The 16,695-nt window shown below is 44.4% G+C and overlaps 1 protein-coding gene across 8 annotated transcripts in view; it reads right to left on the reverse strand.

The window, feature by feature from the left end:
- Nucleotides 1-11,645: 11,645 nt before the first annotated feature.
- PHACTR1 (phosphatase and actin regulator 1) overlaps nt 11,646-16,695 on the reverse strand; it is a 374,079-nt gene continuing 369,029 nt past the window's right edge. For all 8 annotated transcript variants that reach the window (XM_050708558.1, XM_050708552.1, XM_050708555.1 and 5 more), the window contains 2 exons: nt 14,824-14,900; nt 11,646-12,498 (listed from right to left, as the gene is read on the reverse strand). In XM_050708558.1, the coding sequence (XP_050564515.1) occupies nt 12,483-12,498; nt 14,824-14,900 (93 nt within the window). In that variant the 3' untranslated portion in view covers nt 11,646-12,482. The remainder of the gene's footprint in view (nt 12,499-14,823; nt 14,901-16,695) is intronic.

The following is a 16,695-nucleotide window of genomic DNA, read 5'->3' on the forward strand; positions in this document are numbered from 1 at the left end:
AAACTGGAATTGAAGTGGGAAAGGGATAAAACCAGGCCCACTGGTGATAAGCTAAGGGATGGCGTGCTAGAATCAGAGGGACTGTGTGCTAGTGAGGTCCTTCAGTCTGCTCCGCAAGGTGCTGCGGTGCAGGGAGGCGCATTTGAAGTGCTTCTACACAAACGCACGCAGTATGAGTAATAAAGTGGATGAGCTAGAGGTCATGGCCCAGTCTCACAGCTACGACATCATTGGCATAAGCGAAACCTGGTGGGATGAGTCCTGTGGCTGGTGTGTTGCAACAGATGCTTACAGGCTCTTCCGGAGGGACAGGTAGGGTAGGCGAGGTGGGGGCGTGGTGATGTATGTGAAGCAGGGGCTGGACTGTGTGGAACTTCAAGTTGGCGATGGCAAAGATGAGAGCCTCTGGGTAAGGATTAAGGGAAGAACAAATAAAGGGGATGTTGTGGGAGTCTATTACAGACCACCTGGCCAGGATGACAATGCTGATGAATTATTCTTTGTGGAACTAAGAGGTGCCTCGAGATCAACTCCCCTTGTCCTTATGGGAGACTTCAACTTGTCAGACGTCAACTGGGATTACCATGTGGCCGACATGAGCAAGTCCAGGAGGTTCCTAAAGCACCTAGATGATAACTTGTTGGTGCAGGTGCTAAGGGAGCCAACTAGGAAAGGTGCCCTCCTAGATCTGTTGCTAGAGAACAGAGAGGGTCTTGTGGGGAATGTGGCAATTGGTGGCCATCTTGGTCATAGTGACCATGAAGTGGTTGAGTTTAAAATTTTTGGTGACAGAAGGAAAACTGCCACCAAAACTTCAGCCCTGGATATGGGGAAAGCAAACTTCAGGCTGCTCAGGGAACTAGTCAGCAAGGTCCCCTGGGAAACTGCTTTTGAAGGCATTGGTGTCCATCAATGGTCAGTCTTTAAGCTGGTCAGTCTTTAAGCACTGCCTTCTAAAAGCACAGGATCAGGCAATTCCAAAATATCTGAAGTCAAGCAGGCGAGGCAGACGGCTGGCCAGGCTGACCAGGGATCTTCTGGAGCTTAGGCAGAAAAAGAAAATGTATGGCTGCTGGAAGCAGGGTCAGGCAACGTGGAAGGAATACAGGGGCACTGTTCGTGTTTGTAGGGAAAAAATTCATGTGGCCAAAGCCCAATTAGAGTTGAAGCTGGCCAGGTCTGTGGGAGACAATAAAAAGGGTTTTTTTAGATATGTGAACAGAAGAAGGACCAAAGAGAACATAGGTCCACTACTCAATGGGGAAGGTCACCTCACAGATAAGGACATAGGCAAAGCAGAGACGTTTAATGCCTTCTTTGCCTCTGTCTTCAACACTGATGATGGGCTTCGGGACCCAGGGTGCCCTGAGCTGGAGGACCATGATGGTGGGAATGACAAACTCCCAACTGACCCTGAACATGTGTGGGATTTGCTGCTCCACCTGGATCCATACAAGTCCATGGGTCTGGATGGGATTCATCCCAGGGTGCTTAGAGAGCTGGCTGACATTGCGGGACCTCTCTCAATTATTTTTCAACTGTCTTGAGAATTTGGAGAGGTCCCAGTAGACTGGAAGCTGGCAAATGTTGTACCAATTTTCAAGAAGGGCAAGAAAGACCCTAGCAATTACAGGCCTGTCAGTCTCACGTCAGTGCCTGGTGAAATTATGGAGAAGATAATTCTTGAAGTTATTGAAGCGCACCTGGGGGACAATGCAGTCATTGGTCCCAGCCAACATGGGTTCACAAGGGGTAGGTCCTGTTTAACAAATTTGATTTCCTTTTATGATAAGATCACCCATCTAGTTGATCAGAGGAAACCAGCTGATGTGATCTTTTTGGATTTTAGTAAAGCTTTTGGCACAGTTTCCCATAAGATCCTGCTGGACAAAATGTCCAGCATACAGCTAGACAAAAACATCATACGATGGGTGAGCAATTGGCTGATGGGCAGGGCTCAAAGGGTTGTGGTAAATGGGGCCACATCAGGCTGGCAGATGGTCACCAGTGGGGTCCCCCAAGGCTTCATTTTAGGGCCAGTCCTCTTCAGTGTTTTTATAAACGATTTGGATGTAGGACTAGAAGGTGTTTTGAGCAAATTTGCCGACGACACCAAACTTGGAGGAGTTGTGGACTCGGATGAGGGTGGAAAGTCCTTACAGAGAGATCTGGACAGATCGGAGAGTTGGGCGATCTCCAACCACATGAAGTTAAACAAAAGCAAGTGCTGGGTCCTGCAGCTGGGATGGGGCAACCCTGGGCGACGTACAGACTGGGTGACGAGATGCTGGAGAGCAGCCCCGCAGAGAGGGATCTGGAGGTTGTGGTTGATAGCAAGCTGAATGTGAGCCAGCAGTGTGCCCTTGCAGCCAGGAGGGCCAACCGTATCCTGGGGTGCATCAAGCACAGCATCACTAGTCGGTCGAGGGAAGTGATTTGTCCTGCTCTACACTGCGCTAGTGCAGCCTCACCTTGAGTACTGTGTGCAGTTCTGGGCACCACAGTACAGAAAGGACATTAAACTGTTGGAGAGTGCCCAGAGAAGGGCTACAAAGATGGTGAAGGGCCTGGAGGGGAAGATGTATGAGGAGTGGCTGAGGTCACTGGGCCTGTTCAGCCTGGAGAAGAGGAGGCTGAGGGGGGACCTCATCGCGGTCTACAGCTTCCTCACAATGGGGAGTGGAGGGGCAGGCACCAATCTGTTCTCTTTAGTCACCAGTGATAGGGCCCTTGGGAATGGTGTTAAGCTGAGGCAGGGAAGGTTCAAGCTGGATATCAGGAAGAGGTTCTTCACTGAGAGGGTTGTTGTGTACTGGAACAGGCTCCCCAGGGACATAGTCACAGCACCAAGCCTGTCAGAGTTCAAGAAGTGTTTGGACTGTGCACTTAGTCGTATGTCACCTGTGTGGTGCCAGGAGTTGGACTCGATTATCCTTATGGGTCCCTTCCAACTCGGGTTATTCTATGATTCTGTGATTGACAGGGTGGAGATGCCATAACCTTTACGGGCAGCCTGTGCCAGTGCTTCATCACCTGCACTGTAAAAATGTTCATGTTACCACAGGAACAACAGTATTTTAGTTAAACATTTCAGTGAATGTGGGATGGATCCTCAAGTGCTGCTTCATTTCAATATCAGCTGAAGTTCGTGTGCAGCTTTTTAAGTACAAAGAAATAGCAGAAGTGTTTCTTTAACTTAATGCATTATTTATTCTGGGCTATGCTGAAGAAGGGGAGTTCTCTAGAGAATAGATAACAGCTTAATGCCATGCTTCTTTCAATGGTCTGGTAAGAGGCTTTTGTGTATATCTAACGTGCAGCTTTTACTATGGATTTATCAGGGATACAATTCATGCAAAAAATAAAAACCACAACCCTTAGTGAATTCCCAAAAGGCTGAAAGTATGAATCTGGCTAAGTTATGCTCAGTTAATTTTTGGTGATGTCTGCTAAGTTGAACACAATGCTTTAACTCTGAGGCCTACTTCCCAAGAGAATAGAACAGCAAAATGTGAGCTGTCACTGCCCCCATCGTGTGATGAGCAGGGTTGAGGTCAAAGTAAGATGTCTTTGTAGTCCCAACTTACAGCAGAGTCCACCATTTGGGAAGCTTTGGTCTGTGCCTCCAGTGGTTGTAATCAGCCTGGAGCTTGGCATACAAGCAAGGCGAAGTGCAAGGTCTTGACCTGGGTCATGGCAATCCCAAGCACAAATACAGGCTGGGCAGAGAATGGATTGAGAGCAGCCTTGAGGAGAAGGACCCAGGGGTCCCGGTTGATGAAAAACTTGACATGATCTGGCAAAGTGCACTTGCAGCCCAGAAAGCCACCCGTGTCCTGTGCTGCATCAAAAGCAGCATGGCCAGCAGGGTGAGGGATATGATTGCCCGCCTCTGCTCTGCTCTCTTGAGACCTGAGCTGGAGCCCTGCACTCAGCTCTGGGGCCCCCAGCACAAGAAAGGCATGGACTTGTTGGAGCAGGTCCAGAGGAGGGTCACAAACGTGATCAGAGGGCTGGAGCACCTCTCCTATGAGGGCAGGCTGAAGGAGTTGGGGTTGTTCAGCCTGGAGAAGAGAATGCCATGGGGAAACGTTATAGTGGCCTTCCAGTACCTAAAGGGGGCTACAGGAAAGCTGGGGAGGGACTCTGTCAGGGAGTGCAATGATAGGACAAGGGGGAATGGCTTTAAACTAAAAGAGGGTACATTTAGATTAGACATTTAGAGGAAATTCTTTACTCAAAGGGCAGTGAGGCACTGGAACAGGTTGGCCAGGGAAGCTGTGGATGTCCCATCCCTGGTGGTGTTCAAGGCCAGGCTGGGTGGGGCTTTGGGCAGCCTCGTCCAGTAGGAGGTGTCCCTGCCCATGGCAGGAGGGTTGGAACTGTGTGATCTTTAAGGTCCCTTCCAACCCAAACCATTCTGTCATTCTATGATGCATGGCTAACAGTTGTTCTTTGACCTCTTGCAAAAAAACACTGCAACAGTTAAAGTGTCTAGCTATGCATTTTTAGTGGGCAGTCCAAATCTGTTCATTTATCTGCTACAGACTATTCGTCCTTACACATTCCTTTAAAGTTTCACGTAGTTGAGCATCCTACTATGCCTAGCTAAGTAATTTGAGGAAAAGGTTAACTTTCTGATTTGTCTTCTGCTAGCTCCATGTCATTGCAGGACTGTGGTAACGAGTCATCTGATGTTCATTTCTTTTTCTTTCCTGAGAACCTTGTTTTTTTTTTTTTTTTTTTAATTTTATTGACATTATTTCTACTTGACTGACAGGGTATGTAACTGCTTGCTGCAAACTTGTTTGTTGATATAGAACCAACTGCTAAGTTGTTAAAACTTTCCCCATAGACAATAGAAAGAACACTGAAACGTTCACTTTGGAGAGTGAAAGCTCCCCCCTCTAGTCTACCCCTGCTAAATATCTTTGTGGAAATTGCAAACAAGAAAAATAAGCTTAATTTGGTCCAGTTCTCCCTTCAGGCAGTATTTTCTCTCCAGAGAGGTTTAGAGGAATGCCACGTATGTGCTCTTCCATGTTGCATGCACTAGTTCTTTTTCAGTTCAAGTCCAAACGTGTGATGGAAATTCCAGATAAGCCAAGTAATGGCAGATGTCAGAGGATGATGTTTGAAAAATGATGAGTGGTTTGAACTCTAGTGAGGGGCACGAAAACATGGAAAGAAAAGCAGGAGAGTGTGGAGAAAAAAGTGACTGAGATGGCAACTGAGGGGTTGATGAAGTAGCAGTGATGCGGAACAGGTTTCTGTGGAAACAGAATTGGCCAGTGTCCTGAACAGCTGCTGCAGGGGGTGCTGTCTGCAGCTTGGAGACTGAGGTTTGGACCCCCACAGGGGTCCAGGATTATGGAAGAGCTCCTCACCTGGGGCTTACGCTCCTGCACCTCACAGTCTGAGGCTGTTCAGGTTCCTTTTTCCTGGGTGCTGACTCACCTTCCAAATCAGGGGTCGCAGGCTGGCTTTCCTCATGGAGCAGACTGCAGTATCCCACTTAACGTTAAGTGCAGTAGAACCAGACTGTTTGTTTTCTTTGGCTAGATTTTCTGTTGGTGTTCTGCTGGGCTAGTGTCTAGCAGCATGGAGTTTCCTTTGCCTTTGTAGGATTTTCTCAGTGGGCCCAGCATGCTCCCCACCCCCCAAAAAATGTAGATGCCTAGTGGTCAGTATTTTGGACTGAAGATTAGTTCTTGTGTATGTATCTAGCTTTTAGATTATAGGTTTCATCATAGGTTTCATTAGGTTGTTAAATGTATTTCTACCTCCTACCTCTCAGGGTTTATGTATCCATGTATGTAAAACTTAAACACTCATCAAATAGATGCTAAAATAGAGATTATTGTATTTTATGTCCCATTAATAATGAATGTTGCAGCAGAGTGACTTCCGGCTGCACCTGGCTTTTGGCTGTTTCTGTGGGCTTAGTCACATTTCTGAAGCAGTTTGAACTAGCCGATAGAGGTAACATGAATGCTTTGCATAGCTGGTCATTGCAGGCTGCCTGTTTAATGGATAATTTTTTTTCCAGCCTTCCTCTTCATTTCTTGCCTACAGATGGCATTAGATTGCAATTCAATTGCTAATAATTGCATGGGCTTTACTGAAGACATACTTGTCTCCTTCCTTAGACTGGTTTTATGAAATGCTTCAGTCAAAATGTAAAATTACGGCCCTTGTGTAGGGATCTCTGTGCAAGAGATTGGTTTATGTTCTCACATTCCCTGTGCAATGTAGTCCCACCAATATTTTTCTTTTTAAAGCATGGAAATTACCATATGTAACCAAAACACAATATAATTCTGCTTTGGAAACTGTAGCTAGTTGGGGGAAAGGGGATCTTTAGTCAAAAACAAGTTTTGTTTCTTTTTTTACTTATTTATCCAAACCTCACTGGATAGGTACAGACTTGTTGGCTGCTAGAATGGAAACACAGACACACACAAACAACAGTTGGAAGGAGGTCAGTGAAAACTTACCTAAATAGAAACAAACAAACCTAATACTAGCCTTTTGATCTTGGTATGTATCCACACCACCAATGCAAATTAGCAGAATTTGGTCACTTAAAGCGTACAGACCTCTCATTTTTGTGTGAGTGGAAGCCTCCATATGCATTAGAGCAGGGAAGCTGCTCTTGCCTGACAGTGATGGTGAAAATGCTGGGCGACAACAGTTATCTCTGGGGTCAGAAATTTTGCACCGTCAATATGAAAACTAAATAGCCTAAGGATATCTGTTAGCTTCCGTACTTCGTGTAGAGGGCTAGTGAAACTGTTTGAAGGTACATGCTTAGCCATGTAAAGAAAGTTTCTCTTCCCCTTGTCACTGATTGGAGGCTGTAGCTTGTCACAACCTGAAATGCTTTGCAACAACTGAAACTACTCAGGGGTTTTGGGGCTGGGGGAAGGGAGGAAAAAGGGGGAAGGGAGGGCCATAGAAAAGCATCTGGATGGGCAGGTATGGCTGCTTTGCTAAACAGCAACAGTACTTGATTGTACTACTCAGAGGCATTCTCCTCTAATCACATTGTTTTTTGTGTGTGTGTCTATTTAGTGTACACTGCCGATTTTGTTCTCTGTCTTCATGAGCCTGGTGTTGGGTACAACTTTAGCAGCTGAGGTACCAGTCACTGACTACCCTTTGCCCGCCTTTACTGAACCAGCTCACACACAGTGCCAGAGGCTCAGCCAATGCAATGCCCCAGAAATGAGCTCCAGTACATCTGGCTCTTCTGCCTTGCTCCCTGCCAAGAAGCATGTATGTGTTGTGTTGCTGTAATGCTGAGCCTAGCTGGCAGCAGAAGGGATGGTATCTTTAGCTGCAGCCGTTTGCTAATGTATTGGTCACTGGGACAGAGGGTGATAAAATGCACAGACACAGGAACACTTTTTTTTTTTAAATGAATTTTTTAAAGAAACTGCATACATTAGAGACAAACAATAATTTAAATACCATGCAGTTTCAGTATGTACAAAAATTAGGACATAGAGATCCAGTTTAATTTTCTTCTAGTTATTTACATTGTTTTCATACAGCCATAATCTGTTAACTTACAATACTGGAAGAGCACATGTTTGACATCCACCACACTCACTCCTGTACAAAGACAAACTATATACATACACTTGGATATCAACTGGCAAATGCAACTGGTGCAGGAGTACCTGGGACACATGGGAAAGCAGGTAATGTGCCCATCACCTCCTCTTTGTTTACAGAAGTTGTTCCAAGCTCAAGCGGACTGAACACCTGGGAAAAACTATTTGTCCCACATTTTCTTTCCTGATTTTTATTAGCCTAGTCATCTCCCATGGCTATACAAAGTGATTTTATTTGCAGGCATGTTGGGGAGCCCCTGTTCACATGTAACTGTGGGTTACCATCTTGGCCTTTTTTGTGTGTGAGTGCAAACATTCACTAGGCAGGTTGGAAGTGCTCCCAGTCTGTAGGTTTATAGTGTTTCCACTGTACAGATGGCACTGTAGAAAGAATGGGTGATGGGTTTGGTGTCTAGTTGCAGTGATGACAAAGTGCTCTGGTTACACACAAGCCTTAGGCTGAAATATATTTGTGTAATGGGCTTACCTAGTTTCAATTAATATAATGTAGTTAAAAATAAAGGTCTACTATATTATTTTCCCCGCTTCTATCTCTTATGGTAATGTCTAGTGTGCGCTAGACACAAAAGCTGGCCTGAGTCCAGTCACAGGGAACCTGGAGCCTAAAACTGTTTTCGTTTGCAATTACCTAAGTGTGGGGTGTAGAGTGTGGAAAGGCCACAATGCTGACCTTCCCTGTTAGTCATAAATACATCACCATGTCCCTGTAGTCGACTCCTGGCAAGGGTGTAGTCGGGAGGGCAATGCCAGTATTGCGTTAGCTCACCATAACTTTTTAAAAAACAAACAAAACTTTTATCTAGAAGTTCTTGCAGTTGCTATTCTGACTCTTTCTTTTTCTCCTCAGTTTCAACACATCTTTCCATAGTCTGTAGGACAGGTGTCACATTACTTGGTTATTTTAAGGATGGATAGATAGCCCATTGGTATTCAGTAGATAAGATGTTTTTCTTCCTTAACTGTAGTATATTACATGTATTATCAGCCCTGGAGACCAATGATTGGAATAGCAATTTTTGTTCTGCATTGACTTTTTTCATTCTCTAAATGACACTTCTTTATTACGACTGTTAATCTCTTCCTAATATGAATGAAGATGACTGGTATTAACTAAGTCTTCAGCAGGAATGTTATCATTATTTCCTTCATGTAATCCAGCTCGATGGAGGATGGGGAATCATTACTTTTTTTTTGTCTCCCAACAGAATTACAGCTATTTGGTGTGTGTGGCTTTCGCAGATGTGAAAACCAAGTACTCAAGAAAACAGATTTAAAAACAAACTGAAGGTTGTTGAAGAATGCCTTGCCAAAGGGTAACTTCGCTAAATCCCCAAATCCAAAGCTAAAACCAGGTGAAGTGCCAGTTCTGTGATGCTTACTAGTGTCAAACACTTTGTATGGCTTCTTTCTCCTTCTTCTCCCTTTCCAGTAATAAGCTATACCTGCAATTTGGGAGAAATATGTCAGTTCTTCCACTGTGTCCTGGTGTCTGATCAGACAGTTAGGAGTTAACATCATAAAAAAAAAAAAAAAGGCATTGCCATACATTGCTGCTATGGGGACAGCAGAAATCCTGAGGTGGCCAGAGATGGACAGCTTGCCAAGAGGTCAGCAGGGACCTGCCACTGGACTCATCAGCTGAAGGCAAGGTGGTGGGTGGGTGGCATTTACCCAGGACTTGGCTATTATGCTCCTCAACCACTGTCCTAGGGTTTATTTACGTACCAGACTGGCAGCTGTGGGCACTTCTGGGGTTCGTGCCCTGAGGGACAGTGGCAGTACCTGGAGAGATGTTGCCCACAGCCTACCTGCTCCCCTGTAGACTCTAACACAGACAACAGCAGGCTGCTGCTTCTACATTTTTCCTCTTGATTTTAATCATAAAATTAAAAAAAAAAAAAACTCACTTTTTCCTCCATATCACACCCTGTGATTTCTGTCTCCACTGTGCCTTAACTGGTCTTCCTTTTCACGCTGAGCCTCTAAGCTAATAATGCCAGGGCAGGTATGGGCTCTATACTGGGAACACGAGCGCTTGTTAGTCTTCAGAACAGCTGTGTTGCAGAACCCTTTATGCGATGTGTGTGACCAAAAGTCTACAGTTCTCTTTTCCCTTCTTAAAGCTTGTAATGTGGTCTTGTTGTATATGCATGGAAATAAATTTAAAAATCACGAACCCCAGCTTTTCAGGAACATAACTGCAAAGCAGTATATTTCTGACTATGAGTAGTCTGGCTTTGCTGCACTGAGCTGATAACAATACACAGTACAGGCTTTCACTGTAGATGAACCTAAAGTCACTGTGAGCTGGTGATACAGGGGACACTGTGTCTATTTTGGAGTCATTGCCTGGTCTGGGAAGAGTATCACATCAGAGGCAGATGCCTCAAAAATGAGGCACCAGAAACCAACTTTTTCCCCCCGTTTCCCCCCCCCCCCGTTTCCCCCCCCCCCGTTTCCCCCCCCCGTTTCCCCCCCCCCCGTTTCCCCCCCCCCCGTTTCCCCCCCCCCCGTTTCCCCCCCCCCGTTTCCCCCCCCCCGTTTCCCCCCCCCGTTTCCCCCCCCCGTTTCCCCCCCCGTTTCCCCCCCCCCGTTTCCCCCCCCCGTTTCCCCCCCCGTTTCCCCCCCCGTTTCCCCCCCCGTTTCCCCCCCGTTTCCCCCCCGTTTCCCCCCCGTTTCCCCCCCGTTTCCCCCCCGTTTCCCCCCCGTTTCCCCCCCGTTTCCCCCCCGTTTCCCCCGTTTCCCCCTTTTCCCCCTTTTCCCCCTTTTCCCCTTTTCCCCCTTTTCCCCCTTTTCCCCTTTTTTTTCCCCTTTTTCACCTTTTTCCCCTTTTTTTTCCCCTTTTTCACCTTTTTCCCCTTTTTTTTCCCCTTTTTCCCCTTTTGTTTCTTTTTCTTTTTTTTTAAACTTCCACTTGTTTCCAATGGAGCAAAAATCTGTGCGGTAATCCTGTGAGTACCACTACAAAGCGTAAATGGAGTCTGTTAGCCTCCTGCCAGTGTTGTTTGGGCAGGCTGGATGCTAGAGTGACTCCATGGGCTACATGCAGCTTCTTTTGCTTTACTCCTGTGACCAGAGGAATGAGACTGAGGCCTGAGATGAGGCAGAAGTCATTGGCGTTATGCAGCATTGGCCAGAAAATCTCAGCCCGCGATTAATAAACGGCAATGTTAGCATGGCAGCAGGGGAGGCAGAAAGGGAATGCAGAAGAGTTGATAGATACATGGAAGACAGAAATAAAAAATAATAAAGTAACAGAAATAGTAATGCTGCAGTTTAAAACAAAACAAACACTTTGGCTTCTCTGTTCAAACTTTCAAAGCATAATAGCTGGTTCAGAAGCAAAAAGGTGTCATGAAGTAATAATCTGGAACTTCTTACAGTAATGTTGCTACAATCCTTTAGATCACTGATTCAAAACGTGGCATGATAGTGTCTTTTAAGATCTTGAAAGGAATCCTTGACAATGTTTACCCAAGCTTGCTGTCATTATTACTAGTTAAGTACTTGAATGTGGAAGGTGCTGGCCTAGGTCAAGAAAAGCACTTAAATGTGTCTTCAATCAACCCTCTGAGATCTATTCTTAAATTCAGTGAGACTATTTGCATGCTTGCTTAGTGCTAAGCACATGCTTAAGTTGGTAGGTAAACCAGACCCAGAGTGTCCAGCTCTCTGAGCCCTACTTGGTCAGTTTGTGTGTTAAACCACTATAATAAAAATAAATTAAAACCAAAACAGAACACCCCTGGATTTCTGTCCTTATGCCTCAGCTGTAGATGCCAGTGACAACTCCATAGCAATGCAACAGGCTCCTTTTGTTAGGCCAGGCACCACACTGTCATGCTTTTCTCAGTACATGTTTAGGACCAATTCTTTGAACACCTGGTGCAGGGAAGCTCGCTATCAAAGCCCTGGGTCTCCCTGTTGTGTGCCCCCTCTGCAGAGCAGGTGGGTGTCCTGGTCTTTCTCACTGCTGGAGGTGTATTGGCCCTTACACAGTCATGAGGCTTGAGTGTTAAAAACAAACTACAAGCTGAGCAAATGCCATGCAAGTGACTATGAAGAGATGGGTTTTGCTTGTTTGTCCTCAATGTTCTTGTAGCTTACTGCTGCTGGGTTCATACCTGGGTTTAGAAATTTATTCTTGAAAGAGATGAAAAATAAGCAGTTGCTAGAACCAGCCTTCAGCAGGGAGTCCTGTTCTTCACAGATGATGCCTTTTTCTTCTTGGGAGCCAACCACTGCCATAACTTCTCCAGGGAAAGCAAATGCCTTTGTAGTCAGATGGCATTTGCAGATGGGGTGGCCTGTAGTTCTGCTCCTTCACTGTTCTCGTAAGGCGCTTGCAGACTAAAAGGAGTGTTTGGTATCAGAAGTACTTTAGTGCTATAGGTGCAGGTCTGCTGGAGACTTCACCCAGGCCAGTGATTCCCTGAACGCTATCTCAGGACTCTTGAGTTGACAGAGACTTGTCAGGATGAGGGGTGTCTGAAGATGAAATAATGTATGCCCCACCAGCTGGGCTTGAACACGTATGGCAAATCCACATGCCAGGAAAGTCTTATACATGGATGCCAAGTCTTGGCATGATTCCCACCAGGGGTATTTCCTGTTATTGAAGCTTGAACCAGCAGGTCTGATGATGCTGCAGTACCCATCACATGTATATACAATTTTTTTTTTTAATATTTATTTTCTACTCTTTTCTTTTTTTCTTTAGAAAAAAAAAGGCAGTTCAGAAGATTTACATTGTACGTAACAGGGAAGTGAATAATACCAGCACTTATGGTTCCTTTTAGTTATGTTTTGAAGATGGCATAGTAGTCAGGTAGAATTGAACTGCTACGGTCTGTGAAACCTAGAATGCAAGAGGAAAAAAGAAGAGAATAAGTAAGATAATATCCTCACAAGCGTGTTGTACATAAAAAACAAAACCAGAAACAAAGCAAAATAAAACACTAATTTCTACAAGTTAGTGATAAACGTAGGCAGATGGATTCCTGCAATACTGACATCAGCTATGCCAGCACTGTGGACCCAGAACACGCACTGAAATTTCCTTGGTCCTCACCAGACTCAGAGTTCACAGGCATTAGCAGTTTGCATCAAAATTGACTGAAAACTGAAAAGTTTTAGGTCCAGCTGGTCCTAGTGTGTCATTTCAGATGAGCTAGTCCTCCTTCAAACCACACCATGCCTGATTCTAAAACAATTGTGTGATTTAGCCAGACCTTAAGGTCTTCAGCCAGGAAGATGATTTATATACCGGTCAAGAATTTTTCTTTAATGTCTGCGGATAAAGAGACAAGCTGGGCTCAAATGGCCACCCTTTCTGCAAGTGCACAGTCAGGAGGCTCGTGTTTGTCAACTGTGCAAATGTGTTTTTTAAGGTTTGATTTTTCAATTTTTTGAAGAAGTTTTTCTAAATAATCACTCCCAATAGAAAAGCAAAACTTACATTCTTTGCCCACCTCGTACCATTGCTTAATGATATGAACAGCTCATTGCCTTGCTAATGAATTTATAATGGTGATACATCTAAGTTTGTTTAAGGGAATTACTCTCTTTTGTTTAAATGTGCTTCCTTCAAGTGCATATTCCCTGAGGCCACTTCTCTAACCAGTAAATGCTGTTGAACTTCAGACAAACCCTTAGTTCAATTTCTATTGTATTAGCTGTAGCTCTGAGTATTCCTGACCCAGATTTGAACGGGGTCAAAGCTACTTGGTAGATTTCACACACAAACTGAGTGTACCTCAAAGGGTGACTGCTCACCCCAGCAGTGGAAGAGAAGCCAAATACTGCCCAGAAACCTGCAAAAGCCAAGCAGGTAGAGCAATCTCCTGGAAAACTAAACCAGTCTCTAATTTTGTGGGATGCTAAAATGCCTCATGGAAGTTATTGGAGCTCAACTCCTTGAAGCAACAACCTCCTTTTAAACAGCCTCATCCTTTGTAAGTTAGTCACTGATACTTTTCTCCTGGAGGATTGAGAGAGTGTGCCAAATGTCCCTCAACACCTCAGTCACTGGGTTCAACAGCTCCAGGTCTACTGCACACCACAAAGCTTCTTCCAGACCTCATGGCTCTCAAAGGCAACTTGCTTGTCTCTAGCAGTCCTTCATTATTACACATCCCAATGCAGTCATCCTCACCCATGATAGGAAGTTGAAGGTATATCGTTTCCACAAGGGGATATGCATAATAGATGTGGTGAATTTTAATATAATTAATAATTTATATACAGAAAAATCCCCTAATACAAAATTAATTTTGCCTTAAGCTTTTCTGTATTTTCCTTAAAAGTTTTAACTGCATTTTTTTTTTATGAGCACCTATCTGATGAACGTATTAATACAAGGGCAGCTCCAGTTTTGCACACAATTTCACTCTCACTTGTCCTGAATGTCTCACTAGGTCTTGAAACCTACCACTTGTCTTTAATGTATATCTGTAAGTGTGAGTTAATGTTGATCTGCAAAAGACTGACTTCAGATGAACTTCCAGGAGTTCAGCTCATCCCGGTCTCAAAGCCAGAGTTACTCAGACTGTTAGGTGAAGTGTCCTGACCTGCCAGTGTGGTTTGGCCCTAGCTTGTTGGAGAGGACTGTTGTTAGTTAGGGGTCATGGATAATTCATTCACTCTGTACTGTTCCAACCCAAAATGTCTAAAAGTGTTAAAAAAAAAAAAAGTGCCTTTCTTACAATGCAGATCTCATTGTTTTCCCACTATGTTGCCTATGGTGAGATGTGGAGGACAGGACTAAAAGATCTGTGCATGGAAGTGAATAGCATGGAACAGCTGTACACTCAACAGCATTTGATTTGCAGTCACTCATTCATCCCTTTCTGTGTGCTTGCTCCACAAGAGTTCCCTGTCCTTCTGCTCTTCACACATCAACACTATTTACTCTTGGTATCAGAAGAACTGACAGGCACTAGAGCATGATGATTTAAAACAAAATAAAAGGAGGTTACACTGTATTACACAGATGCACATGCCTGTATACAGCCCTGTAAATACAGCAGTATGAGTTCATCTGTGCGAGTTTCTTTGACAGCCTGTAATTCTAAATGGTGTCTAGCACTCAGAGGGTACTCAAGAAATAGCTACTGATTTTTTAAATTTTTTTTTTGGAAAACGACAGTATTCATTGCTAGTCTTAAAAAAAATCTCAGCTTACCTTGTTAGATGCCTACTTAATTCATGAACTTCCATTTCAGTGCTTTTAAATTCATTAAGCTCTTTTCGAATGGCTGCCTGTAAGAGACAAATAAGCTCATAAATATATAAATGAGAGATCAAAATGGGTTCACTTTCTTCTCAAAGCATTATATTTTTAATATAGTGAAGCAGATAACATTATCAGAGAGAGAAGACAACATAAAAAAACTTTAAAATGTGAAAAAGAAAGATAAATGTTCTAAATTGCATTAAAGGAAGAGATAAATGCTTGAGTGGGATGGATCAATTTGGAAATGTATTGTAGACAATGCAGATAGTCCCAGTATTGTAGACAATGCATAAGTCGCAATTTGGACTTATTATGTAAACACTTTCAAGTACAAAATCCAAATTAGCATAAGCATGAGAAAAAAAAATGTGCACCAGAGTTTCTCAGACACTGTGTGCTGTTTCAGAGCTGGACTGTAAGTAAACTTGGTGTTGCTGGGTCTCACCAGACTTGTATTTGAGATGTCTTCCCCCCTTTATGTGGTCCTGAATTTCCTCTGGTGAAGCCACCTAAAGGGGCTGAGCTTACTTGAGAAGGAAGCGGATTGGCACTGCTTTCCTGGTCCCCTCTCTTTGCCTTGGATGTGCCCCTCTGCCCCCCTCCTCTGTTCTGCCCCAGCTCTACCATGTGCTGAACCGATCCGATGCTCTAATCCAGCAGAAATTGTATTCAGCATCAGCAGGAGAACTGCTTACCTATAGCCTCTGTGGTTTGTCCACTGGGGAAAAGAAAACTAGGGATGAGTGACAGGAAGAGAAATATTGAAGAACAAGGGGTGACTTGGAGGGATTCAGCTTCTTGGTGGAGAGGGAATTCAGCAGAACTGGCTCAGGTCCCAAGTCCCAAATTACAGGCTTCTCACAGCCCTGTGCTATCCGTAGCTCATAAGTGGGCCTTGCTGTGAGTGTATAGAGAGGACGTGCAAGGTGCTGCTGTGGCTGAATGCTCCCATGACTTCAAGGCGTGCACCACTGCTGAGAACATTGGAATCAGCGGCTGAAAGCAGTATTTGTGTCTGCCAGGAATTTTTCTTGATTAAGGAAATCTAAACCAGTATGAAGAGCATGAGTCCAGAACAGGGCTTCTGCTGCAACCACTGATCCATTCACCAACTACCTTTGCTTGGACAAACCCTAAGTGAGAGATCCTGTGCATGTGATCTACAGAAAAGGTACCTTGTGCTCTTTCTACAGAGCTTTTTTTTTTTTTTTTTCCATCTGTCAGGCTCTGCCTCCATCTGTCAGGCTCTGCCTCCATCACTGGGCAAAGAGATGGTTATGCAGCAGCTTCAGGGCCCGCCTTCAGCAGACCAATTTGCTGCTTAAGCAACTGTGAAGGAGGTCATACAGGCTGCTGACTCCCACAAGGTCTGAAATCTATTACCCCCTGCATCCCTCAACTGCTGGTAAGATTTAGAAGTGCCCTTTTCATTCCTCCAACAGCAGTCAGACTCGGTAAAGATGAAGCCAGACTGAACACAGTTCCCCACATCCAGCACACAGAGAAAGATTTACTGAGAAACAGAAAATCCCATTACTAAAATCTATTTTTGCAATAAATCTAGCCTGTGACGATCAATGAAGGCAGTCACTGAACCAAAGTTTGGGAAGAAAATAGTCTTTTATAGGATGTTGCAGCTTTGTCAGGTATTTTAGAGTTGGTTGCAATTTGGCTATTTTTTTTCAACAGAGGACACGGTGGGGAAAGCAGATGCTCTGAATGGCATAAATCAGAATACCCTACCAGATGACCAAAATGTGAAAAAAGAATATGTATCTGCTTCTTTATGCTAGAGGGGACTTTTATATGACAAACATATTT

The sequence above is a fragment of the Cygnus atratus genome, chromosome 2 (assembly GCF_013377495.2).
Source record: "Cygnus atratus isolate AKBS03 ecotype Queensland, Australia chromosome 2, CAtr_DNAZoo_HiC_assembly, whole genome shotgun sequence".
NCBI classification, from domain to species: Eukaryota; Metazoa; Chordata; class Aves; order Anseriformes; family Anatidae; genus Cygnus; species Cygnus atratus.